Consider the following 26,168-nt stretch of genomic DNA (forward strand, 5'->3'; position numbering starts at 1 on the left):
GCCCCTAGTCGGCCTTACCTTTCTTTAATCCCTGCTCTGGCAGCCCTAGCCAGGCCACTGAGCAGCTGAGCCCAGATCTGTGACTCGGAGACTCGTGCCCATTTCAATGAGGTTTTGAGAACAAATCAAGGGATTATTTATGTAGATTTTCTGCAGTTTCCTTCCTACCCACTAGGAATAAGGGTTTAGTTTGATGGGGCGGGGGTAGAGGTGGGGAATCTAGGCAGTTTGAGACCGTGTGAAAAATATACCGACTTAACAAAATCGGCTTATTTACATGGGGTCTTTGGGGAAATTCTTTGTGGGGCACTTCATTTAAGAAACTACAATCTCCCTCTCCTAAAAGGGACTGGTTTCTTTTTCATTACTCAACACAAAATAATGTCAAATGCTGACCTGTTCAGATGTCTTTTTCAGGAAAACTTATCATATAGCTTTTAACTTCCAGTCTTTTATAGTCATCTATATTACGCCATCGAATTTATTTTAAAAGCATTCCTTACATAACTACCAGGTTCTTAAGAGTTCAGGGAATGTATAAAGAAGTGTGAGACAACACAGCTACAGACCATGTGCTGCCTCTAAGAAAGCTGGGGAGACCAGAGCATTGTAAATTTCATGAAAGCTGTGAAAGTTGCCATGGATCTTTGGGAAAAAAATAAAAGCATCTGATCATGTAATAACACTTGAGGGGGAAAAAAAGCCTTTGCAGGGGAAGAGAAACTCTTCAGTAAAGTTCCACTTAGGGGAATGTTGTAGGGAAAACAGGTGTATAGGTAAAATGCAGCTGTTTGACATACCCCATTTGGGGGAGGTTTTAAAGATTAAGTTTTAGGAGCAGGCCCTCTGCTACCTCTTCAAAAGAAAATCAAAAGGTCCCAATCAGCAGCCACATCGTTAGTGAATATATAGAGCACTGAGTGCAAAAATCTTGCTGTGGGCACAGTAACATCCACTTCCCAAGGAGAGGGCATGGTGTTACTAAACTTTAAAAACTGCCATTTGTACTTTGGAAATCACTTCTTGCTACAAAATGTGCCCCCAAGTTTGTTTTCACCCAAGTTCCCTAGGTACAACTTCAGAAGACAGACCACCAGCTTGTGAAATTAAGGTTAAGTAGAAAAACTGAAGGAACTGAAGGTTCTCCATAGAGTATGCTGCTTAGGGAAAGTGTTTCCAAACTTATTTGCAATTTAACTGCCTGGGAGCGCTGCTGTAAGGTCTTTAACCTTCCAATTGCCCTGATTATTAAAAACCACCCACCCTTAGTGTAGCGTTCTCTGGAGTTTTTGTTTTGAGCTTTTTGTTTTGTTCGGTTTTTTTGTACTACAAAGGCAGGACGTAATCTTCTGAAACATGTCAGATGACTAAACAGTAACAGTAATCCTCCTAACAAAATCTAGCAGCAACAAATACAATCTGATTTCCAGGTATTAAAAAAAGCTAGACATTTTAGTTGCCTTCCTTCAGAGCTTTCATACACCAGGGAATATTCATGTCAATAATATTCTACAGTTTTTAAAGATTTACAAAATTAAGCCTAATCAATTGTGCCTTAATACTAAGAACCTTCCCGTCGAAGTAAAACTTCCACTGCTATTCAAAAATACTATTGAACTTTGAGGGTAAAAAAAATATTTTTTGAGATTTAAATTTTTAAAAAAAATTTTGGAGGTATTAATGCTTTTTTAAAAAACAAAGCTATCTGTATTCCAAAATTTTCTGGATCCTACTTTGACCAATAAATTCAGAGCTTTAATGCTACGTCTTTTAAGACTTTATTTTTTGAAAAACAGGTACTTCATACAGTCTTTGCCATGTTAATGCAAATATGCACAAAGTAGGCATGTATTTTTGTTTTCCAAAAGATGCATTATGAACATTTTCAGGAAGCTGGTGTGATTTATTCAACTTTTAATTTTAAATACAATCACAAAATTATACCCATCAGGAGGCATTACAACCTTTTGTACAGAGAAGCCACTTTATACAATGTTTACTAGAACAAGGAAGATTCAGTTCAACTCAATTTGCTCTTATAAGGGTAAAGTAAATTAACAAGTGAAGTATGATGTTGCCACTGACATTACAGGTGAAAATATAAAGAAAATTTAAACCAGAAAAATAATTGACACACGAACTTCGAACAGGAGCTGAAACTTGTCGGGGAAAGGGAAAAAAAATCAGCCTGTTCTGAAAGAAAAACATTCTGCAAGTCTGCATTTCAGAACATGCAAGTCCTTAAGTTTACCATCTTCAAAAGTTGAGCTAATTGTATCACACTTTCACATTAGCACAACAAACAGCTTTTCTCTAGTAAACCCAGTCAAATCCCCATGGAAAGCAAGACACTAAAGAGTTCATGTTGTACAACTAACCCTTGAAACTACAAAGCTTCTCTCAACTGGAGTCCATTTGCCCTTCTGTAAGTAAGAGATGGTGATATTGTTACCCAGACCTAAAAGAGCAGGAAAAGTGCAACAAACCCTTTGGGGTTCATAATACAGTGAATTTCCTTCCCCGGTGTTTGGAAAATTTGTAATGCGAGCTAGTTTTTCCCAATAGGAGGAATCTAAAACAACCCAAAAGTGAAAACAAAAACAAAAACAAAATCTGCCTTCTTTAAGTGAACTTTACATTAACATAGTCTACCTCCTTGATTTTAGTGGGGGGAAATCCTAGCTCTAAATTACTGGCATTTTTGCAAGCTCAAGATACAGAAATGTAAGGTCATTGGTTTCCATAGTCATCTAATTTTATGTAAAACAAAGGTACTTAAATGGGCTAATAGTAAAGTATTCACTGATTTTTGATGTATATGAATAGGACTAACAAGCTAATTGCAGGTGCTTTAATATGAAGAGAACTGGGAGAAAAGAAGAACCAGCTCCTTTGATTTTAGTACTGCCAAAACAAGTAAGCCCCCAGAGCAACTACAAATATATGGAGGAAAATAGGCCAGGAAGACTTTTCATTTTAAAGTACTGCCTATATTACCCCAGATTTAAAAGGATCTAAGATTGCACATCAACTCTAATATTTGGCTGTACTTGCATTGCCCTGCTTGGCATTTTTTAATGGCTCTTTCCTTAAATTTCACACATCAGAACAACCACAGTTAAAAAACAAAAACAATGCAGATAACACCAAACACTGGACAATATTAAGAACACTACATATTAAGCTTAGGTAATAGAGGCAAGTGTTAAGGGCAGAAGTGATGGAAGTTTTGTCTTTGTATTACAAACCCTGAACCTGGGGTTTGGGCTCTAAAAAAGCAATTTAGGGGAAGCAGATCAAGAGCTTAATTATCAGTTCTCACACGGATACCTCACATGTCTCAAAAACAACGCACAAGTATCAGACACAAAAGAATCTTAATTATCATCAAGCAAACTGTGTTAAGAAATCATGACCAGAAATAATGAGATACTGCAAGAACACCAAAGGGAAAAAAAAAAAAAAAAAGCACAGACAGCTCCATAAACTACTAAGCCTCCACAGCTCTGCAGAGAAACCAACTAAACTTCAGGCAACTGTAGAAAATTAAAGACAACGAAACACTTAAACTTCAGTTTCCAAGGGTACTTTGAATTGAAGAAGAGTTTCTAAGTCATTCTGTACCCCCTAATCAGAGAGAGAGACAGAGAGCGGGGGGAGAGAGGGGGAGAGAGACAGAGACAGAGAGAGAGAAGATCCCTGGTTTTCCACAGGTATTTTTGTATCATCAAAAGTGTATGACCTCATAACCACAGCACTCTGAACTTCACATTACAGGATAATCCCCAATGTATAGCCCTGTCTTCTCAATCCGCTTTATCACCAAGGCCTTTCACCTCTGATTCAATCTCTAACCATTACGTTCTCTTACGACAATTCAAAACAGGAAAGACTACTTGCCAAATGACTTCCCAGAAGCAGCCAAACTCTACAGACTGGGGTCTTGCTGTCCAGAGCGCAGTGAAGAGCAAGCTTGGAAATCACCAGTTATTCCTATTTGCCCACAACCAAACGTGCATATGCTACAGTACTCTCTGAGGGACCATTTGAAAATAAAAGCAATGAATAATTTACCAGAGGCACATGTTTTCAATATAAAGCTGTCTTGTTTTCAATTGGACAAGGTGCCAGAGACCTCTGAAGCCTGAACGTCACAGGCAATAAAATGCACCTATCTCATACAGAGGAAGCAATTTCTGAATACTACCCATAGGGACAAACTAATGTGAACTGGTTTTATCATCGTGATAAAAGTTTTTCCTTCTGACAAAGAATGTTGTTGAAAAGACTTTTATCTTGAGAGAGCAGAGGTAAGCAAGTGCTGAACGCAACAGCTCCCACAGCCTCTAGGAAATAAAGCAGTGTGCAAAACACAATATGGCATTATTATTCCAGATAGGTTGTTTTGATTGTGAAAATAAGGTTCAAAGTGAATGAAGAAATAAAACTTCGATGCACTAGTTTCCTTAACTTGTTATTAGACACATGAGTATTCAAAAATACCGCCTTTCTTGTAATACTTATCAAAGTATTAAAAAAGCATTGATACTGAAATGTATTCTCTCATGAGTATTTAAAGATTACAGATTAACATGGCAATCAGAATACAGAAAAGGCCAGAGCTATGTGGACTTTTTTTTCCTTAATACCTTTCAAGTTTGTCTGTGAAGACTGGCAACTGTTAAGTGATCACAGTTCTAATCTCTAAAATGCAGGAAAATGTACTCAAGATTTTAATCATGTTTTACTTTGTGTTCATACGTGATTTTAAGAATCCTATCCTAGTCTGGATTTTTCTCTTGGGTCAACAATTGAGCTTACACAGCCAGTGAGTACTGAAATGCAATGCTAAATTTAAGGAAACCTTGATCATGACTTCACTATGATGTATTACTGAGCAGGAAACTATTAAAATTGTGCAAAAAGTAAAGTACTTCACAGACTAATAATTTAACTTAATAAAAGATGTTGGTGGTTCAAACTTCTGCTGTTTCATGTATATGTCCTAAAATGCCAGGTAAACTAAAGCACTTTTAATTTACACCTTGTAAATTGTAAATTAAAAGTATCAAATGAGAAAACTGAATTAAAAAAAATCTCAGTCTACCTCCACCAGAACATCACTTTATTGTTAATCTGTCATCAACAATGTAAAATTCTAATAGGTACTCTATCCTGGTTTTTAAAAAGGTAAAAGATTACACTGGATTAGCTACTTTCTATGAAAGAAACTACAGCAATCACAAAAGAGGGAAAATTTGAATGACCTCCCAAAAACGCACACTATAAGCAAAGGGGAGTGTATATTAAATCAAATGTCTGTTAGATTCATTACTTTTGAATGCACAGTGACAATTCTGGAAACTGTACATGATAGAATCACAGAAATGACTTAAAATAACCAGAATTATATTTTGTATGTGATCATCAGACCTTTAAACAATCCTTGAATTTTCCATGGTATCAGTGGTTTTGGAGAAATTTCTGTTTATCACTCCAAATGTAAGTTGTTAACAGCATCGAGACAGAAGTTTATGAAATATAAGGATTGAAATAAAAGTGAATGTGAAAGACGGCTAATCTACTAGATCAGGTAAAAGGGTGTGGTGGGTGAGGGTGTGGGTTGGGGAGGAGGACGATGGGGTGGGTTTTCTCCCTTCATTTCAGAAGTAAGTTCTTCCAATGTAGTGTATCTGTTACACAGCTCTCCTTCTTCAGTCCATTTCTGAAATTCATATCACATAGCCTTTTTGTACTTACTGGTCAACCCAACCAGTACTGTTGCCAAGCAACAAGTGTTACACAAGAATCTGAATGCATCAAATCTTCCTTGGCTGTGATTTCTTCGCGGCCCCAGTTTTCTCTGTTTCTGAGCGGGGTTTGTTTTTTCCTGGATTGTACACACAGGGTCAGGTGGAATGGAGTTCCAAATCACTCTGTGCTCCGCGGCATCCTGATTTCTTTCTGCAGCTAACCTCCTGACACGTTTGCAGCTGTTCTGTGGCAGAAAGACAATCTCCGTGTTCAGGCGGTGAGCTTTCTTTCTTTCACCCTTGACCCTGGGGTTGCAGGCCATGGTGTTGGGCGTATCCCTGAGTGCAGCTGTCCTGCAGGATTCACTTCCTAGCGCACCGAGATTTCCTAGGTTTCCTCAGAGTAAGCCTCCAGTTGCATCACCACCGACTGTGGTGTGGCTTTGGATGCCTGAGGCTGAGTTGATTCTGGTGGATGTCTGACCTCGCTTAACCAGACTCATCTACTGTCTTGCCACTCACACCCAGGCTGTCCACCCTTCATACAGCTGAGCCAAGTTATCTAGGTTAGTTGCCTCCTTAATGACGTAGTCAACCTGTAAAAATAGGCAGAACAGTATTTAAAGCCACTTAAAACTTGAAAGGAAAAGGTTCATATGAGTTATATGAACTGTTTAAGAGTATTTCTAATCACCCATATTAATCACCCAAAGACGCATAGCTACTATGGTGGGAAGAGGAGTAAAGTATCTGAGCCCCCCTACTTCCACAACCCTCTTTGAGCCTTATGAAAGCTCAGATGAAGAGAGAGGGCCACTGAGCCCACAGGTGCTCTTGGGGTTAAAACAAGTGAATTCCCTGGGTAAATGTTTAGGTGTCTTAAAAAGTGCCCAGCAGATTCTGGAATACAGTTTGGTGTTAAATATCTGTTGGTTCTGACTCAGCTAAATTTCCTTTTATATTGAGATATAATCATCTCTCTATCCAAAGCAGCCATGAGGGTCCAATTATGTGGTAAATGCTCAGTATACAGCTGAATTATAACCTATGCCAAAAGCCGTGTGCAAAGTACTCTATACTTAACACACTCCTGTGAGCCCTTTAACTTTCTTTCATATGAAATTTAATAACTATCAGAATAAAAAGCACAATAGCCAAGCATCCTTTAAAAACATGGAGAGAGATCTAAGATTGACAGTCATGAAAGCACACAACCCATTAACCTACCAGAAAGCTTCTGAAAGAAAAGATACCCTAGCCCACATCATCCACGGTTTTTGACAAACTCCTTCTAAAGAATGACTCTTGACCAAGAAGAGTTTATGCTCAGGTCCTATACAGCAAAGTAACTATTCAAAATATAAAAAACTTTCCTTGCTAATTCTAAATCTGAATTGTGGATGTCAAACCATTAGAAAATTCAGTCTTGAGTGTTCACCCCACTAAAGAAAAGGTGTGTTTGTACTGGAGAATTTAAGAGAACACTGCCCTTGACCAAGTGATCTAACTTAATAACAACAAAGACGGCACAAAGAGACACGTGTCCCTTGATGCAAAATATAATTGGTGAAGTATTCTTGCCAAAAATGTTGGTTCTGAATCTAATTATGAAGAAAATATCACACAAATACAAACAGGCACACTCTGCAAACCAAGTGGTCTGGACACATCAAAAATGTAAGTATCATAGAAGAAAAAAAGAAAAAAGACTCGGGAACTGTTCTAGACATTAAAGGAGGCTAAAAGTAGCACAAGTATATTCAGGGTAAGCCTTGACTAAATCTTGGAGGGGTTGGGGGGCGTGGATGTTAAATGAGGGAGGACTACATAATATAGGACTTAAGACGATAATTAAGGAAATCTGAATATGGACTCAATGTTGGGTAAGTCAATGTTAACATCAATGTTAGGTTTCCTGAGTTGATAACTATATAATTATATCCTAGCTGTATATTATTACAATGTTTTATGTTTTAAGAGACAAAGAATTTAGGCATGAAGTGTCACAACGTCTGCAACTAATTCTCAAATGGTTCTGAAAAGCTGTGTGTGCACACACATAGATACAGAAAGACAAGGCCAATGTAGGAAAGCATTAACAACTGGTTTACCAAGTCTAGGTAAACAGTAAATGAGCATTCCTACACTTCTGTAGGTTTGAAATTTTTCAAAATAAACAGCTGTGGGGAAAAGAATTTGTTCTAGAATTTATATATACAATTTTAATAATACTAATGACAAAATTTCATAGTAGTAACTTCAGACAAACTGACACCCAAGAACACTTTATAGATACTATGGCACCCAAAATGTCATCCTCATTTCATCTGAAACCCTCATAAAGTCCTCTTTAAAAATGCAAATTAACCATCCTCTGGTGCAGGAGACGGTCAAGTCACACCTTAAATATCTGTTAAAAGAGGGCTGGGAAGAAAGGAAAAGTACTAATAGGGTAAAGTCAGAGTGAAATGGTTACTCAAAATCTTCTGCGGCCTGAAAACAGATTTAAGTTCCTTATTTCCCAATAAACCACCAAGGATATGGGTGAGGGGATCTTTAAACCTATACTGTTTTGGCAGCATTAAAATGTGTAGCTTAAGTTTAGTAAACAGTCACCTGTTCAGCAACTGACATCCTCCTATTCGGATCAACATCCCGGCCCTCTAACTTGGCTTTCACTCTCTTCCACACGCTCACTGCATATGAGTTTCTTTCCTGCACAGCTATGAAGCAACGGAAACATGTGTAAGTCAAATCACCACTTTGTATAAATATTTAAGGCATCCTTATTCTAACTAATTACCTTTCCCAGTTTTAGGGTCTCTGACCGCCTTTTTAGGACTACAAGCAACACTCTTGCCAGTTCCTGGAATGGTGCTTGGTGGAGTATCTGCTGATGTAGCAAGATTTTTCTGAATCAGCTTTCTAGCATTCTGTGACATGACATCAGGCTGAGTCTTCTGGCCAGTGTTGCTCCGGACTGCTACAGAGAAAGAGTTGGTAGCTCAATTTACACGTAGACAGAAAATGGAGGAGCAGGGCAATGCTCTCTCAATCACCAACTACAAATGGATAGCCATGAAAATAGGTATGATTTTATAACCTAAAGTCCTTATCCCTTAAAATAAAAACTGCCCTCCTAAAAATACAGCCTAAACAGCTGGATATTCAGATACAAATTTGTACAATGATGCATGTTCACTATCTTGTTGTGGCATTAAAAAAGTATAACTATCTTAAATACCCAACAATTAATACAGTAAAGTCATAAAACAGCACATTAAATTTGTCCATTAAGTCATTTTTTAAAAGACTATTTAATGATGGGGAAATGATCAATTTACTATTAAGTGGGAAAAAGCAACAAAAATTGCATTCACAGAATAATCCAAATTTGTGTGTGTGTATGCACATAGAGAAGTCAGTTAACAAATACATAGTGGTTTTACCTCTACTGGAATCTAACTACAAATTTGTATATTAATTATTTTCTAAATTTCCTTAACAGACATATATTTTATAATCACAAAATAAATTACTTAAAGAGTATTTGAACACATGGTATTTTTATTCTCTCATATAAATACTTTTCAAATTACGCAAAATTTGTTCAGCTTGAGATATGACAACAGTTTAGGGAAATCCTTTAAAAAGGTGATGACTATAAACATATTAAACACCTTAATATCTGTGTATAGGTTATCAGCAGAACAAGATTCAGGTCTTTCTGAAGGAGGGAAGTCATACCTGCAGCAAAAGATGGCTGGTAAGTAGCAGGTGACGTTGGGCTTGAACACTCATTTGTTGCATCGGTGACTAGGGGTGATGCAAAACTCACTAAATTATTATAGACACTGAAATACAAAATAAATGGCTCATTTATGAAATACTTCAGCAGATAACCACTTATAAACATGAACAAAACTGAAAAAAATTAAATGAATTAAATAAACAAAACTTACTATACCAGATGTTTTGCTTATGTTTTAAGTTTAGGCCAGAAGGCATTCTTACCTCTGACTTTGTGTTTTCAGTTCTTTCAAGGTGGGAGTTATTTCCTGGAGCATTTCAACATGTTCTTGACTTCGAACCTGACCCATGGCTTGAACTAATGTAAACAGCACCGTCTGAATGTTGTCTTGCCATGATTTATATTCACCCAAGAACTGTCTAACACTGTTCTCATAGGGAACATCTTCACCATCTGCCAGAGCAGCTTCTTCATCCTAGAATCAGTATGTTAATGATTAAGAAAAATGGTATTTGTGTCAGTAATTACTCTTAAGACAGTCACCTTTGGATAACAGGTAATAAGTATTTTTCAAATATCAATGTGTTTAATCTGATCATTACAGTTTAACTTCTTTTCTGCAGGAATCTTGTTTCAGCACAAATGAAAACTCCAGGTAAAAATAAATACCAAATGTAAATGATTTACTATTTTGCAATGAGGAAGTAACACAGCCCTTTGTGGGGATTTAGCTTCCTTACTATCTACAGTCTATAGAATACTGGACAGAAGAGGCAATATTTCATTTATTTTGGAAGCAAACTATTATGAATTTGTACAGGGAGATGGAAGAGAGGTTGGAGATCTACACATTCTGAGACTAAGTTCAAGTTTCAGCTCTTCTATAAGTTATGTGACTTTGGATGAATCAATTTTGCTAAGCTGTGGTTTCTTTGTGCACAAAATCAGAATACTGCTTAACTATCTGTTTAAAAAAAAATAGTTGATGAAAACACAAACTAACTCAGTTACAAACAAAGTGAAAGATGTGAACTGAGAGAAACTGTTTTCCCCTCATAAATAAAGCTACTTGTAATTTTATAAAAGGGGGAGTAATTGTGTGTCAGTGGTATTAGTCTTACCTTCGCCATTGCTTTCAGGAGATGCTTCACATCTCCAAGCTGCCGGTTATGACCAGTGAGCACAGTCTTTATATTATCAACCAGATTCTGAATTGTTTCACAGACCGTCTCTATCTGTTGCTCTTTCTCTGTCTGAACTGCCCTCTGAGTGGACATATCCTGGGTCAATTGTTTGTGTGCTGACAAGAGCCATTCAGAGCTGCCAATGGGATGTTCAAGATTCGTATCCTAAAAAGAACAAGCATTTGTTTAAGTATCAGCTGGAATAATATGAGATTCTCTTCTTCATTATCATCAAAAGATATTCATAACTCAGGGTGACACAAAGAAACTCAGTTGCTGAGTCATGAATTAATTACCTACAAAATGGTACCTGACAATAATTTTTAAAATCTATGAGATACAGACGAAAGATTTTTAACTTTTCTGCACAACCATACAGGGAATAAATGCTTAAAGTTTAAACCTAAGAAAATGTATCTAGAAAAACAATGATGATCCATATCCAAGACCCTAAACCTACTATAAATCACTCTTTAAAATGAAACCATAGCTTCCCAATACATAGCCTAAAGCCTTCCCCCTAATTATAAATGCCAAATCTATCCACTTGATATTCCAGTATTCATCTCCTGCTGGCCTTCTGTCTGCTACTCTGTTCTCAGTGCACCTGAGTCATTTGCTCACTTTCTCCTCCCCTTGGAACCTCCGCAGTATTTCCAGTTATAGCTCTGAGAGTAGTTTTCACTTTTTCATTCATCGTATTATTTGTGTAAATAAGTTCCTCAGGGGCTCAGAGCAAGATTCAGTCATCATTGTATCCCTCATAGCATCTTATATATGGCATGTGCTCAATAAAGGTAAACGGAGTGAATATATTCAGTTGATTTTGCGGGTATATAATTGGTCTTACTTTAATTATCAAGTGTCTTTACTCCCACCAAGATTCAAGACTCACCACTCTCTGTAATAAACGAAGCTCTAACTCAGAGACGGAACTGTTAAACTGTGATGCAAATGAACACATTTGCTGACATCGTTTGATTAGTTCAAATAATGCAGCATCCAGGTTTAAGGCTTCCGCAGTTCTAGTTCGTAGACTTTCAAAATGAATGATATTGCTGCAGAGGAAGGTGACCTGTGAAGACACAAAAGAGGAATGGAACCACCACAATGAGGAAAAAATTTGCAATTAATGAAATGAAAAACTACTACCAATTCATTTCCAGAATTCAGGACTACAATCGGCCCCGAAAATGTATGAAGTATGATCCTCGTGAGAAAGAGAACTACTCCTTATAAAGGCTGTAAACAGGTGCACATTTTTTGGCTGATGCTGTTAAGTCTGAGACGGCCAAAAGCACCTAAGCCGAATTAGGAAATACATCTTCTACATGATTGTTTTTGTTTGTTTTTAGGGGGAGGTAATTAGGTTTATTTATGAATCATTTTAATTTTTTTCTAATAATTTCTAAATTTTATTGAAGTATAGTCAGTTTACAATGTTGTGTCAATTGCTGGTATAATTTTTTTTTTTAAAACAGAGGTACTGGGGATTGAACCCAGGACCTTGTGCATGCTAAGCATACACTCTACCACTGAGCTGTACCTCCTCCCTCTACATGCTTGTTTTTTATGCAAAAAATTTACTCCATAGTAAAACTGTTATCATATTCAGCTGCACTTTGTGCTATGTCCAAATTCCAATCTGAAATGTTCCCCGCCTTCTGCTTCTATTCCTGCCTAACTTCATCATAAAGATCACAAAATACTGACCAGATATTTGACAATATTAAGCACATCTTTTAAGGCATGATAACAGCATTGTGATTCTCTTCTCATATAGTTCTTATAATCATATTAGTCTAATTTTGTGCCTGATTAAAAACTACACAGAAGTTTTTAGGGTTTTTACTCTCAATCACAACAAAGTTAATCCACAACCTCTGGCAGAACCCAAGGTTGTTAAGATATTTTATTGCCATGTGGAAAAAATAATATTCAAATCTTTGGATCATATTAGTTGCATATAAAGAGAATCTCAGACAAATGTGGAATTAAACTCTTTATTTTCCAAGAGGCTGAATCCACTTTATATTTAACTGGGAGGCAATAAGCATCTAGGGAAATAACTGGCTGTGAGTCAGCCTAAGGATGCCCCCTCTCCCTCTCACAAGGCCTATCAGTCCCTCCCCCTAGTGCTGTGAACTAGAGGGTGGGCATTCAGGCTACCTCTAATTATCCCACATGTAGCTTCCAATCAGTGAAATAACCCTGTAACTGAAAACAAAGTGGCACACATGGGTGCCCATACCTGACTTGCTCTTTGGCTCTCTTTAAGGACAAGATTTCTTCTTTCGGTTATTGTTGCTTCAAAATCCTGTAGTACAGGTGCCAGTGCAGGGTTGGCACCACCTGCCCACTTGAGTCGCTGTTCAATACTTGCTTCAAGTGCTGCCAGTTTTTCCTATAAAAGCCAGGAGAATCTCAGTGAATATTTGACATTCTCCACTTACTGTTTACCGAGCAATTTATATAAATTTAAGGGATTCAAAAGAAGCAGGGTGAAGCATAAGCAATTTAGGAAATATTTTTAACAGTCACCTTTTGGAATTAATCTTGATTTTACTTCGAATTTTTAAGGCTAAACTTGTCTGGGGACAGGTAAAGATTGGCTTTCAGTTTATCACCTTAAAGTTTTCAGAAGTTTCATTTTCATTTTTAAATAGTCTCTAAAACAAAACAAAATGCCTGCTGCACTAAATTCCTAGAACACTACATGTGCTATCTACAAGAAAATCCATTTACATTTTTGATTGTGAAAGATGAAATCAGATTTCTACAAATTCAAAAGTTTATGAATAATGGTAAAAATCCATCCAGCTTATGATAAGGAAGTTTTATATAACAAAGTTACTTCAATATTTTTCAACATTTCAAGTGGAAGCATTCACATTGTCTTCCCCCACACTGTTTCTTTCTCTCATACATATACACGTCTAAAATCAGAAAGAAAGGGGAAGAGCTCATTCTCTTAAGTTGAAAACTAGGACTAATATGGTCTAAAGAAAAGGCATTTCAATCTTTAGTGAGCACCAGAAAATTTTTATTAAAAAGTTTTAAAATATTATATAAGTAATAAAACTTGATTTTGTACCAATATTAATTTATAAAAAGAGCAAAAAAATGTCAGTTACTACTGAGTGTATGAGGTATAAGAATACACACTATAGAGGTACATATAAAACCATCAAGACCAGTTTCTCTTATTTAAAAAAGGAAGGTGAGATTAAGTATTTTGCTGAAATGACAAAGAAATAGTCAATAGTAATGGTTTGGGAAAATGTTCTGCTGCCTGTGACATTACAAAATTCCATTAACTACACATAGAAGTGAGAAATACCTACATTTCTTGGGTATTAGTAGTAAGCCAAATATAAATGCTTTATATACATTTCAGAAAACAAATTAAGTATCACCAGGGGTCCCTTAATCTATAAAGGCATAGTAATATCAAATTAATTAAAAACCTGAAATATTTAGTATGTCTCTATTCAAAATATACTGCTAAGAATCAGTTACCCTGGAGGGTAAGAAAAAAGATATAAATTAAAAATAAAAGTGAAAAAGAATTATGCTCCTTGGCTTAAAAGCCAAGGACAGACTGAACAACAGAGCACTAACACTTCACCACAGTAAGATGTGCCAAAAGGAAGATCTGACAAAAACACACCTGAACTGTTGCAATTGAAGTTTCAATTTGGCTCAGAGTATGGAGTTTCTTTTTCATGCTGGTTAAGATGGCAGAACGAGGGGGAGGTGTGACTGACATGGCTTGTGGTCTATTGATAAGGAGATCTTCATGCTGCCACTGTACAAAGAAAAAGAAATGCAATAAGATAAACACAGAGAAGACCTTTAGATAAACAAGGGAGGGGAGGTGTGATTTAGGGCTGGGGGAAGAGAAGAAAAAACCCAGCTGTAGCATAGTGGGGTGGGTAGGAAAGTGTAATAAAAGAAACATCATAAAAGAATCAACAAGATGAAAAATTTCCTGAGGTAGAAAATGGTTGATAAATTTCTTGGACCAGTGATATGCAACACTAAATAGTAATTCTCAAGTCTGAAGAAGTTTCCTAGTCTACGTAAAAGACTATTACACAACCCCTCTAAAATATAATCTCCAGTGAAGAAGTTGAAACAGGCACCGTGTGGGGAAGAGATGGCCAGGAAGAGAGTACAGGGGGAAATACCCACCCACAAATAAGCTCAACCATTGGAAATTACATTTACAAGTCATATTTAATGATAATATGAACCATACAACACTGACGGAAACTAATTCAAAGGACACAAACTGTAAACACAAAATGGTCTCAACTTACATAAAAGAAACAAGGAATACTGGGAAAGCAAGCACAGAAATGCTAAAGCAGGGTTTGCTCTGGAATGGCACAATTCAGGAAGTTTAAATTTTTTTCTTCTTTAGATTGCTTTATATTAAAATCCTCCAGTTTTTCAAATTCCTACATTGAGGAAAAACACCTAATGAAGAAAAATACTTACTTGAAACATGGCAATATGCAGCTGAACGCGCTGCAGGCTTGTCTTACAGGAGGAGATGCTGGTCTCCAGCCTGCGCACCAAGTCATGCTTCTTCCAGGCAGTGTCGTAGGAGCTGGCCAACACAGTTGCCCTGTTCATGACCAGCTGAGAGAACTTCCCGATCTGGATGTTGTGCTCCACGGCTTTCTTACACAGATCATCAACAGAAACTTTGCTCTCAGCACCGAAATCCTTTGCTTCCACTTGGGCAATGATGTCTACTCCTAGCGCACTGATGAAGCTGCACAGCGTGAGGCCCAGGGCTTGGTTTGGGAGTCCAATCAGGAGCTGCCGCACGAAGTCGGCTGTGAATGCCTTTATGGGTTTGGCCATCTGGTCTTCACTGAAACAAGAGTTTCTAAAAAGGGTTTTCACGTTGACAATCTGTACAGGCCCATTTACAGTATTCTGATCTTCAAGTGAATTTGATCCTAAAAAAGGAAATTTTTCTTTAACTATTTTCATGCAAAACTAAAATAAGGTAATAATGCTGCTTATTTAAAAACTTAAGATTTTAATTTAATTTACAATTAAGCCTACTCTATACTGTCCCCCTCCAAAGTACTACACAACTAAATCCAGCTTAAGTGTGAAATATTACCTGACAAAGTTTTAGAGAAGGTACCACAGAGCCTGAAGAACTCCTTAATTGTCTGTAGTCGTTTTAGAAAGAAGATCTCTTCTAGCACCTGTCGGTGATTGTCATCATCAAAAAAGTTAACTTGGGTACTCCTGGCTTCCCTTATGATGTCGATCTTCCGCCAAGTTACAGGAATTTCCATCTTGTTTAGCTGTGTAAGTGAGAGTAGAGAGTTCATCTCGCCGCTCTTCACACACTGAACAGCTACTGAACTACACCTGCCTTATTCATAAAGCCAAGTCAGCATTTTCATAAACCCCAATTTACCTTTTCAACTAATAAGCCAAAAGCAGTTTCAACTTGGGCAAACATGCCATCAAACGCTACCAAAAGCATCTGGCCAGCTGACATTTTTGGTGTTTGATCAACTGAACCATTTCTTGGTTGGATTAATTCACCATATTGAGCATGAAGTATTCTAGAGGAAAAGAAAAGGGAGTTAGAATCCTCGCTGAAGAGTAATAGCTTTGTGGGGAAATGTAAGATCAACGAGTCCAACAGCTAGAATGGAAAGTCTAGGAAAAAAGTATCTTTGCATGAAGGAAGGAGAGTTATGATAAAATGGTATCTAAAGTCAATCACCATGTGAAGTCAATGATTTCAATTCAGTATTAGCAACTGTTCATGGGACTGAATTTTATGTAAATTTAACTTATGACAATTTAAAAAAGAACTATATGAAACACTACAGTCTCACTTTATACACAGAATGTAAACCAATATAAATCCCCAATATATTTTTTTTAATGTCAAGAATCACACAACTCTAAAGCTGGTGGATCTAGCAAAGGCTGTCAAGGATGTTCACACTACTGTCACGTGGCAGAGCCAAGCACAGACGGTGAAGGGAAATACCTGTCATTACTGGCATGCTGAGCTTTGAATCGTGCACAGGTTGAATGTAGGTCTTCAAAAATTCACCCCTCACATCATTAACTTTAGACTTGCTGCACAGTGTTTATGTATCCAAGCACTATTCTAAGTATTTTATATAAAAAAGCAAACATACAATTCCCAGTACTTACAACTACTATCAGTAAAACTAATGTTAACTAGATTTTCAACTTTATCACACACACTTACAAAAATAACTATAAAACTATTAAGAGAAAAGTTAAAAAGCTAGGCTACCAGAGAAATTTCTACTGGAAAAAGAGCATAATGGTATAAAATTTTCCTTGACATTATCAAAAAGTTTCTCTGAAAGAAGGTACAAACAGGCTGTAACAGAACCAAACATGAAGTCTATCACACAGTGCATACATGAAAGTAAACATTCCTCTTTGAGAGTAAAGGGAATGTGGATTAGATACTAAGGGAAAACAGACAGGGCTGAAACTTTGTGAGACAGAAAAGTATATAGATCTAGCATCTAACTTTTCAAACAATGCTTGAAATTTTATGATAAAGCTCTTAATGCAAATAATCTAAATCGCTGTTTAGCTGACATTTATGCTATACTAATTATACTCATTTTTAAAATTTTATGGTAAAACAACTCTAAAGAAACATGAGAAAATAGGAAAATTCTGAATGCAGGATAACAAAAAACATTAAGGAATTATTGTTACCTTTTTTTGGTGAAATAACAGCACCATAATTGAGAAAAGTAAGTATACTTTAGATACATACTTCTGGCAGCTTAAGAACAAAAAGGTATTTGCTTCAAAGTAATTGGGGCAGCACAATTTATTTGGCAAAGGTGGGAGCGCACGTGGTACAATTTAAACAAGACTGATCAGGGGCAGAAAATTACTGAAGTGGGTAAAATGGGGGTTCATTACACTGTTCTCTCTACTGTCTTCCATATTGGAATCTTCCAATGGGAGGAAGTGTGGTGTCTCACTAAACCAACTGGCTCAGATGCTTCCATGGAGTTCCAAGGGGTGGCTTAAAAAAATACCACACTCCACTTTGTGTGTGTGCAAACATACTGTAAAACTACAGCCCTAAAAGGATACATGTGGGTATGTGTTAAAAACTATACACACATGCACACGCATGCACCCACACACACAAAATGAGCACATGAGTAACTGGTAAAATCTGAGTAAGCTCTACGGACTGTGAATTTCCTGGAGTTGTTACTGTACTATAGGTATGCAAGATGCTACACTGGAGGAGGAATGAAGTGTACAGAAGACCTCTCTGCACACTTTCTTTTTTTTACAACTTCCTATGAATCTGTAATATTTCCACATAGAAGTTTTTTTAAGATATTATTTATCTATGCTTGTATACATATTTGCTCCAAAAATTGAAAGTACGCTCACAATAAAATAAGTGTTCAGGAAACTTTTATCTGGCTTCTTATCTCTTTCACAAGAGAGCACAGCTTAGCATTCACTTGCCTGGCAACATCGATGTAATGAGCATGTGTTTCCTCCTCAAGTCCCATAGCTGCATTTCTTAAATAGGCTTGAAGAGATTCAACTAGAGTCTGCAGAGGAACACCATCAGTTGTCTGCTCAATAAGACTGTCCAGTTCATGAAGCATACTTTCCAATGTGTATTCTCCTTTCATTAAACATCTCAGTGCTTCTGGAAATATGATTTGCCGGAAATTTGAATTTAATTCCTAAAAATATGTGAGAAACATATGTTAATATTTTCTGAGTTTAGATAAAGCAACATTAAAATGGATGCAGTGTAGTAACCTATAATGAAAAATATGAAAAAGAATGTATGTATGTACGTGTATGACTGAAACATCATGCTATAAACCAGAAATTGACACATTATAAACTGACTACTGTAAAACAAATAAAATAAAAAATTAATAAAGGTCTTCCCCATGATATTAATTACAAAGTAACTTTACATTAGAGGGGAGAAGGGTATAGCTCAAGTGGTAGAGTGCATGCTTAGCATGCACAAGGTCCTGGGTTCAATCCCCAGCACCTCCATCAAGTAAATAAATGAACCTAATTACCCCCTCCCAAATAAAAACTAAAACAAATTAAAAAAATAAAGCTACAAAGTAACTTTACATTAGAGAATCCCAGCAGACACCACCTTAACCAAGTGATCAAGAGTAACATCAGAAACAGTGGGTCATATCATGCAGCCCTTCATATGATGGACTACTGAGAAAGGCATATACATTTCTGTGGTATCAACAAAAATGCACAACATAAACCTAACCGTAAGAAAACATCAGACAAAACCAAACTGAGAGACACTCTACAAAATAAATGGCCAAGACTCTTTAAAAGTGTAAAGATCATGAAAGACAGGAAAAGACTGAGGAGCTGCCTGGAGGAGACTAAGGAGCCATGCCAACTAAACACAATGTGGGGTCTTAGATTGGACCCTGGAACATAAAAAGGGTATTAGTATTAAAAAATGACAAAATCTGAAGAAAGTCAGTGGTTGAGTTAACAATATTGTACAAGGATTAATTTCCTACTTTTGGTATTTGTATTATAGTTATATAAGATGTTCCTACTTTTGGTATTTGCATTATAGTTATATAAGATGTTAACATAAAGGAAACTGTAGAGAATTCTGTATTACTTTAGTAACTTGTATTACTTTAGTAATTTTTCTGTAATTGTAAAAATTATTTCAAAATAAAAAGTCTTTGAGGGGGGGATGCAGTCAAACTGCTTTTCTGAACCAGAGATAAGAAATACAATATCCAATATCTAAAACAAATTTATAAAATGTAAGCTATGTTTGTTCACCTGAAGTGAGGTGTACACTCCATTAGCTAAGTGAACTGCCTCAGATGCTTCCATAGGGTTTGGAATATCTAAGTCCTGTGGCACTAGGTGACACTGCTTCAGTAACTGGACCAGGCAAGTGACATTTCCGCTCATACTGCAGAGCTCCTCCAAGAACCAGGCTCCATCCCGAGACGTCAGATCAACCAGCTGCTCTCCAGCACTCGAAGCTGCACCTTCCATCATCAGGTTACGCCTGAATGCAATAAATACTTGTATAGTCAAACGGACTTAGCTAAACACACAAATAAAAGATATCTCAAAATCTATAGGGAAATTAAGCATTCCTACACTGGGCAAAACTAATGAAACTAAAAAAATATCTTAAGTTTGGGATTAAACAAAGCACACATGAAATCTCAATAAGCATCAATATTTACAAGACAGTGAAAGCATCTCAAAATGAGGTCAGCTAACTCACCTTGTGAGGGTACAAAGGGCAGAAATAATAACACTTGCTAGACTCAAAGAGCCTTCTTCTCCATTCTCGTGAAGGAAAACTTTGATGCAACGTTCAATTTCTTTCAACTGATCTTCACAAACAGGTACAGTGACAGCTTCCTGTTTCAAGCGTTCCACCTGTCTAATAAGTCTGCTGTTTATGTCTGCTGCATACCGCTGCAGGGTCATCTCGGTGGCAGTGATGAACTGACACACTGTTGGGGGTGGCTGGGGTGCATACTGCATTTCATATCTATAAAAATGGAAAGACGTGCTTGTAAATAAAGTTCACATTTGACAAAATATTAAAAAAGATAACATGTGATACTGCATTTGATCCCCAATCCCTGAAGAGTAGAAATTATTATTTCCATTTTACAGATAAGGTCTCAAAAGTGAAGGTAACTTCCTAGGATGACTTGTTAGTGAGTGACAGAGTCAATGTTTCAATTCAGCTCTCTTTACCCTGATGCCCCACTCTAACACTGGGATACATCTTCATTAATTAGGAAGAAACACACTGTCTTATAAAGGAAAACATGAGCTCAAATCCTCTTAAAATCAAGAGAAAAGTAACTCCACCCAAATTCCATCTATCAACCATTTCCTTCAGAAAAATAGAATATTATGCAGCTAAAAATCTGAACACAACTTTGCTTCTAGTCCCAATTAGAAGTAAAGAAAACAGACAGCTATCAACTTACTTCCTGTAGAGTTCCTGACAGCGCTCTACCGTGGTGTTACAGATGAGCTCTTCCATCCAGGTCTTCCACTGCTCAATTCGATGTTTCTGAAATATGGCCTTTGGATACTGCAGAGCTACGGTTGCATAGTGATGCAGCTGCTCCAGACAGCCTCGTAGCACTGAGCGCCTCTGCTGCAGGAGGGCGCCAACTTCCCCCTCCAGCTGCTCACACTGGCTAATCAAGTGGGCCTGGCCAGCATTCTGCAGAAAGGCTGTTGCTGGCACATAGCTTGGAGGACCTTTTGGTAAGAGATAATTATTAATGACAGTGAAATCATTTCCAATCAGCAGTCACTGAACAGGAGAACAAAGCAGAACCCCACACATAAATACACAACATGCTCACATGTGTATCTAAAGTAAGTCAACCCATACCAAGGTCCATTTGTGTGCTTATCTCCTGAAGCAAACTTGCCAGCTGTGTTGCTTCTAAATTACTGAAAGCAGCCTGGTAATGAGTTATCCACTGTTCAAACTCATTCAGCTTCACCTGGATTGCTTCCTGAACAGCTCTTTGCTGAGTCTGTAGTTGAGTGTGCTCAGAATACCTAATGGGGAGAGGGAGAGATTTAAAAGTCAGCTGCTGTTCTCCCTTCTGTGTACTTTCATAACCCTGAAAGTATATTCTGCTCACACCTGGACTGCCTGATAAGCTCCCTTTCAATCTTGAGGGCACTGCTCAAATGTCCTTTCCTTTCCCTGGTTTTTCCTAACCCTACAGTTCCCTAACTATATACTTACAACATTTTAAACAAAACTCTACCACACTTGCCAGCATTCGAACTATCTGAAGTGTGGAAGACTGAGACTTGACAAATCTCTGCAATCTCAGAGTCTTCTGTGGAGTTTGGCACTCGCACTTTTAACTGCCCTTCATTGAACTGAGTGCCTACTCTGTGTAAGGCTCATTCACTTACATCACTCTTAGTTTAGTGCTCAAAAATAATTCAGCCAAGTAGACAAAATCACTGCCATCGTACAAATGAATAAGGATCCAGATACAAACTGTAGAGAGAAAACCAAACCCCACATTTTCTGAATCCAAGTCCAGTATGCTTACCACTATGCCCACCATCTCCCATTTCTCAAACAATTAAGTACAATAAAGCAGAAAATTTAAGTGAATTCTGCTTTATTAACACTATGAAACTGCAGTTCTTGGGAGAGCTTTGATTATCTACCTATGTGACTTACTATAATAATTCTAATTCAAGTTGACAATATTTACACTTATATGAAAATTCGTCTTAACGGTATATATTTAGAAATAAGAGCTCAACACTTGTTTTAAACCTGTGTTGCAGAGTGTGAGAAGGATGATCCACTCCTTCAGCTCCTTCTAGAAATTCGATTTCTTCCAGCAGTTTGCCCTGCAGTTTTTCCACTTCTGTCAGTTGCTCTTGCAAGCTCAGGTATTCATCTAAGCTGCTGTCCAGCTTGGGAAGTACAACCAGCATCTCATCCCTATTCTTAAACCAGTTCACCTGTAAACAAACATTATGGTTAGGAAGATTCTTACAGCGCCAACTTTGAGATATGATGGTGCCTGTCAGATGGTGTCTGATTATGTTAGAAGGACATCCTGCACTTATTATTCTATTTAAATCTCAACAAAGCCCTGAGGAGTGGATGGCATCACCTCTATTTTTACAAAAATACTAATGCATTCAATTTGCACAGCCATGAATGAAGACTCAATTCCACGATAACACAGTTACCACCAAACCACACAAAACAAGATTAGCATCACTGGCTACCAGGATGTTAAAATCAAGAAGCAGGGAGGCTACCCAATTAAAGAACACTTAAAATAGTCACTGGTAAACACATTTCAGTCTATTAAAAAAGGTATAATTTTTTCAAATCATTAACCACCTCCTAAGTGTGAGTATGACTGTATGTCTTTGCATGGGAGCATTTCTTAATAAAAGATGACAGGAGACTGCCCTATTGCACTGCCATTTAAATATTATATACTACAGTCTTGCAAAAACAATTTTCAGAAAAAGTTTTACTCAACTTTTTATGGACATGTTCATTCTATTAACAGAAAGATAATGATGACTTATTATCATTAGCTTCACCTTAATTTCAGCTACTCTTGAAGAAAAAAGGCTGCGGGTGATCTCTCGTTCCATCTCTCTCTTGCTCTGCTTGCTCTCAGCCTGCTGGCCCCCTCCACCATAGACGGCACCAGCAAACCCGGCCTCACCCCCAGCTGTCCAATCCACCAGGGGGTCATACACAAAGGCCTCCAGCAGCGTCAGCAGAGTCTCTCTGCCACGCCGCATAATGTGTAGAACCTGTTTCCAGAAGAGTTTTAAATGTTTTATCACAAGTTTCCTCTTTAAAATGTACTTTTTCATTCCACAAAACTTGTTACTTTAACAGGTATACTAAGAGCTGTGAGAGAAACCACATACCTGCTCACATGAAAGCCTAAAAACACCTTCCACTCCAGTCACACCCAGTGCCGTCTCAATGTTCTGTGTCATTCGAAAAGGTACTTTCTCAGGAACTCTAAGGCTTTTACCTTCAAAAGACAAATCGTTATATTTTTGTCCTTTCACCAAAATACACTTGACCTCATATAAAAAATCCAGTTTAATTTTACCTTTTTCAAAGCAAACATTGTAATCTATGTGAACAACCTCTCCAGTCGTCATATCTATGAGGACATTATCCAGATGTCTATCTCCAAGGCCAATTATGTATCCGACCATAGACATGACTGCAGTAGATCTGGCATAGGACTAAAGAAGAGGGGTTGGGGGAGCAAGTTAAGCAGCATTAGCAAATTTCCTTCCAACATGGGCTTGTTCTCTAAAGTGTTTACAAATCTCCATAATCCTACTCCCTATTTCTAAATAAATAGCTAGCAGTCTTCAGAGACGCAGCATGTGGTCACTGACCAGCTGCATACAACACCGAGGTCCTACTTAATCATTATCAGAATGAAGGATTTAAAAAAACAAAACAACTATTCTTCAGCCTCTCTCTAGTTTTCCCCTTTCTAAAGTTTCTACTCTCCCTTTCATTTCATCCATAACCCCCTCCATTTTGCCCTCATACAGTCATGGCCAAGCCTTATAAAAATAAGCATAATGTAACATTCAAATACACGTCTTAAACTACCAAATCTGGAGTAAAGCAAGAGGAGTGAAAAAGACAAAACAGGAAGCAGGCTAAGAAACAATAACATTGATGACAGTCCAAAACAAAACACATACCTGTGTGACTCTCCACCATTCATCAGGGGTGGTACAAGAAGACCAAAGCTCTTTAGCAAGGAGATTTGGGGGCGTGGCCTCCATTAACTCTTCTAGCACTGCCTTCATTACGTGAAGAGGCCAATCCCGTCGGGACACATCCAGACTAAGCCCAACTGCTTTCAAAGCAGGACCAATTTTACTATAATAAAGTTCACTAGGACGGGGCACAATTCCAGGATTCTGAGGAGTTTGGTAAGAATCTTGGGCCTTTAAAAAAAAATTTATTTTTAAAGGAAAGATCAGCTTTAGCTAAATAAGTATAAAGATCACTTTGAATGTAAAACAGTATTCTAAAATTTTATTTTTTCAACAGCATTCTCCACCTAGCCATCCAAATTTCATGCACCATGCAGCCAATTCTTCTGAACTATGGCTCTTTCTTACCATCTACATTATCCTTCTCTTAATTAGATACTATCACTTTACTGAAAATTTGGTCTACTGTTCTACTTTCCTGAAGTTCAATTCAAACTCAACATCCAAGTTACATTCTTCTTTGTAACATACAATTCTGTTTAAAATTTATCATTCACTTATGCACAAAGTTCATTCTTCACCAGTGTGACTTAATTATCAATTATAAAATATTCAGAAACACCTTAGACAAAATTTTAGATAGCCCTTCCCCAATTCCATCTCCAGTTTACCCTTCAGTAATTGTCCTATAGTCTCCTATGCCTACATAAAAAATCTGACTCCTTTGAAATTCTTGCTCCTTCCCATACTTACCCTACTTAGAATCACTTTATTTGTCTAGATGTGGGAACCTGAAGTTGAGGCTATTTAAAAACGTATCTTCATCTCTGTAACACTTAATACTACTCCTATCATACACTAAATACTCAGAAACTTAGCTAAAACGAATTCTAAAAAACTGGTCCAAATCAAAGTATAAATTTAACAGGTACAAAACAGGATGCCACAATGATTAACTCCAAATTTAAAGTTGTATCTACTCCTTCCTTAACTCTTACAAACTTGCAAAAATGCTCAAGTGCAACAAGCCTAGAAATATTTCATGTATAAGAGAACAGACTAATAAATATACTTGATTATGAACATTCAAATAGGAGTACTTATTTTAATTTTAATCAACCTTTTGTACTTGTAAGGCGGCTTCCCGCTGCTGCCATCGTTTGTAAAGACCAAACAAGGGAGTGGCTCCATCCACCCACTGGATCAGTCCTGATCGAGTTCCTAGTGGTGTGACAGAATAGTGTCGAGCGTGGAAACGGGGTGTTTCCTGGCGATTGATTGTAGCAAACATGGTATTCACAATTGATAGAAACTGCATTATTCTCTCATCCAGATGTAAATCCTCCAATCCTGTGGAAACAAAATTAAAGTAGCTAAAGCAGGTGACCAAATGGGGTGAAGTGCAATGGGGATGGGACTGGAAACCCCACTTTTTATGCCCCTCTCAATTAGCAACAACAGTCAAGAACTGACAACCAAAGAGGCACTCTAAGAGCACTAGAGAACATTCTGTTCAGTCACAAAGTATTAGATACTAGCATTATTAACTGTACCTCAGGTGCTCTGCTTGCATAAATTCATAAGCAAAAGAGAGGAGGGAATGGAAAATTTTACTGCACAGCCTCCAATAACTTCCATCAAAACACAGGATACTCCAGGCTGTTTATGACATACAGAAGTCCACCTCACACCACACCACCCACCCACCCACCCCCCCACACACACAGCATTAATAACCACACTAATGTTCTTCTTTTAAATCCCACCTTTGAAAAGGTAAGGGTAGCTCTTCCCATCTGATCCTAAAAAGAGAAGTTTCTTTGGCTTGGTTTTGGTAGGTAAGATTGTGATGGTTCCACCCACGCTGTGGATTGTGACAGTGTCTCTGGCTGAGACTTCTCCAGGAAGAGCAATTTCAGTGTTAGTCATGGCAGCCAGCCACGGACTGATTTCTTCAAGACGCAAGATGTAACTTGCACGTTTCTGTGCCCGCTGTTGCAAACTCAGCATTATCTATATTTAAGATGAGAAAAGTTTACATTATCATTGCAACACTTACCTTCCTCTGCATTGAATTTGGCATAAAGATAAATTTAAAATACCAAACACCTCTTGTCTAGCTTCTCCATTTAACTTGAT

General features: G+C 37.5%; 1 protein-coding gene and 1 long non-coding RNA gene across 6 annotated transcripts in view; one reads left to right on the plus strand and one right to left on the minus strand.

Annotated features, from left to right (window-relative positions):
• Positions 1-1,762: 1,762 nt before the first annotated feature.
• The window catches only part of SMG1 (SMG1 nonsense mediated mRNA decay associated PI3K related kinase), an 87,773-nt gene continuing 63,367 nt past the window's right edge, over positions 1,763-26,168 (minus strand). For 2 of the 5 annotated variants that reach the window (XM_072942676.1, XM_072942677.1), the window contains 24 exons: positions 25,796-26,042; positions 25,150-25,379; positions 24,012-24,260; positions 23,396-23,534; positions 23,205-23,314; positions 22,866-23,084; positions 22,075-22,265; positions 21,157-21,329; positions 20,741-21,020; positions 20,017-20,289; positions 19,557-19,791; positions 18,222-18,448; positions 16,138-16,288; positions 15,832-16,021; positions 15,192-15,661; positions 14,359-14,496; positions 12,940-13,092; positions 11,584-11,763; positions 10,626-10,853; positions 9,768-9,979; positions 9,501-9,607; positions 8,557-8,736; positions 8,370-8,476; positions 1,763-6,349 (listed from right to left, as the gene is read on the minus strand). In XM_072942676.1, coding sequence (XP_072798777.1) covers positions 6,272-6,349; positions 8,370-8,476; positions 8,557-8,736; positions 9,501-9,607; positions 9,768-9,979; positions 10,626-10,853; positions 11,584-11,763; positions 12,940-13,092; positions 14,359-14,496; positions 15,192-15,661; positions 15,832-16,021; positions 16,138-16,288; positions 18,222-18,448; positions 19,557-19,791; positions 20,017-20,289; positions 20,741-21,020; positions 21,157-21,329; positions 22,075-22,265; positions 22,866-23,084; positions 23,205-23,314; positions 23,396-23,534; positions 24,012-24,260; positions 25,150-25,379; positions 25,796-26,042 — 4,767 coding nt within the window. In that variant the 3' untranslated portion in view covers positions 1,763-6,271. Of the gene's footprint in view, positions 6,350-8,369; positions 8,477-8,556; positions 8,737-9,500; positions 9,608-9,767; positions 9,980-10,625; positions 10,854-11,583; positions 11,764-12,939; positions 13,093-14,358; positions 14,497-15,191; positions 15,662-15,831; positions 16,022-16,137; positions 16,289-18,221; positions 18,449-19,556; positions 19,792-20,016; positions 20,290-20,740; positions 21,021-21,156; positions 21,330-22,074; positions 22,266-22,865; positions 23,085-23,204; positions 23,535-24,011; positions 24,261-25,149; positions 25,380-25,795; positions 26,043-26,168 lie in introns of all 5 variants that reach the window. The other 3 variants (XM_072942678.1, XM_072942675.1, XM_072942674.1) reach the window with 2 other exon arrangements.
• LOC140687075 (uncharacterized) lies at positions 5,942-10,589 on the plus strand. Its single transcript, XR_012061136.1, has 4 exons — positions 5,942-6,031; positions 8,566-8,841; positions 9,452-9,519; positions 9,788-10,589. It is a non-coding gene; the product is annotated as an uncharacterized lncRNA (long non-coding RNA).

The sequence above is a fragment of the Vicugna pacos genome, chromosome 18 (assembly GCF_048564905.1).
Source record: "Vicugna pacos chromosome 18, VicPac4, whole genome shotgun sequence".
NCBI classification, from domain to species: Eukaryota; Metazoa; Chordata; class Mammalia; order Artiodactyla; family Camelidae; genus Vicugna; species Vicugna pacos.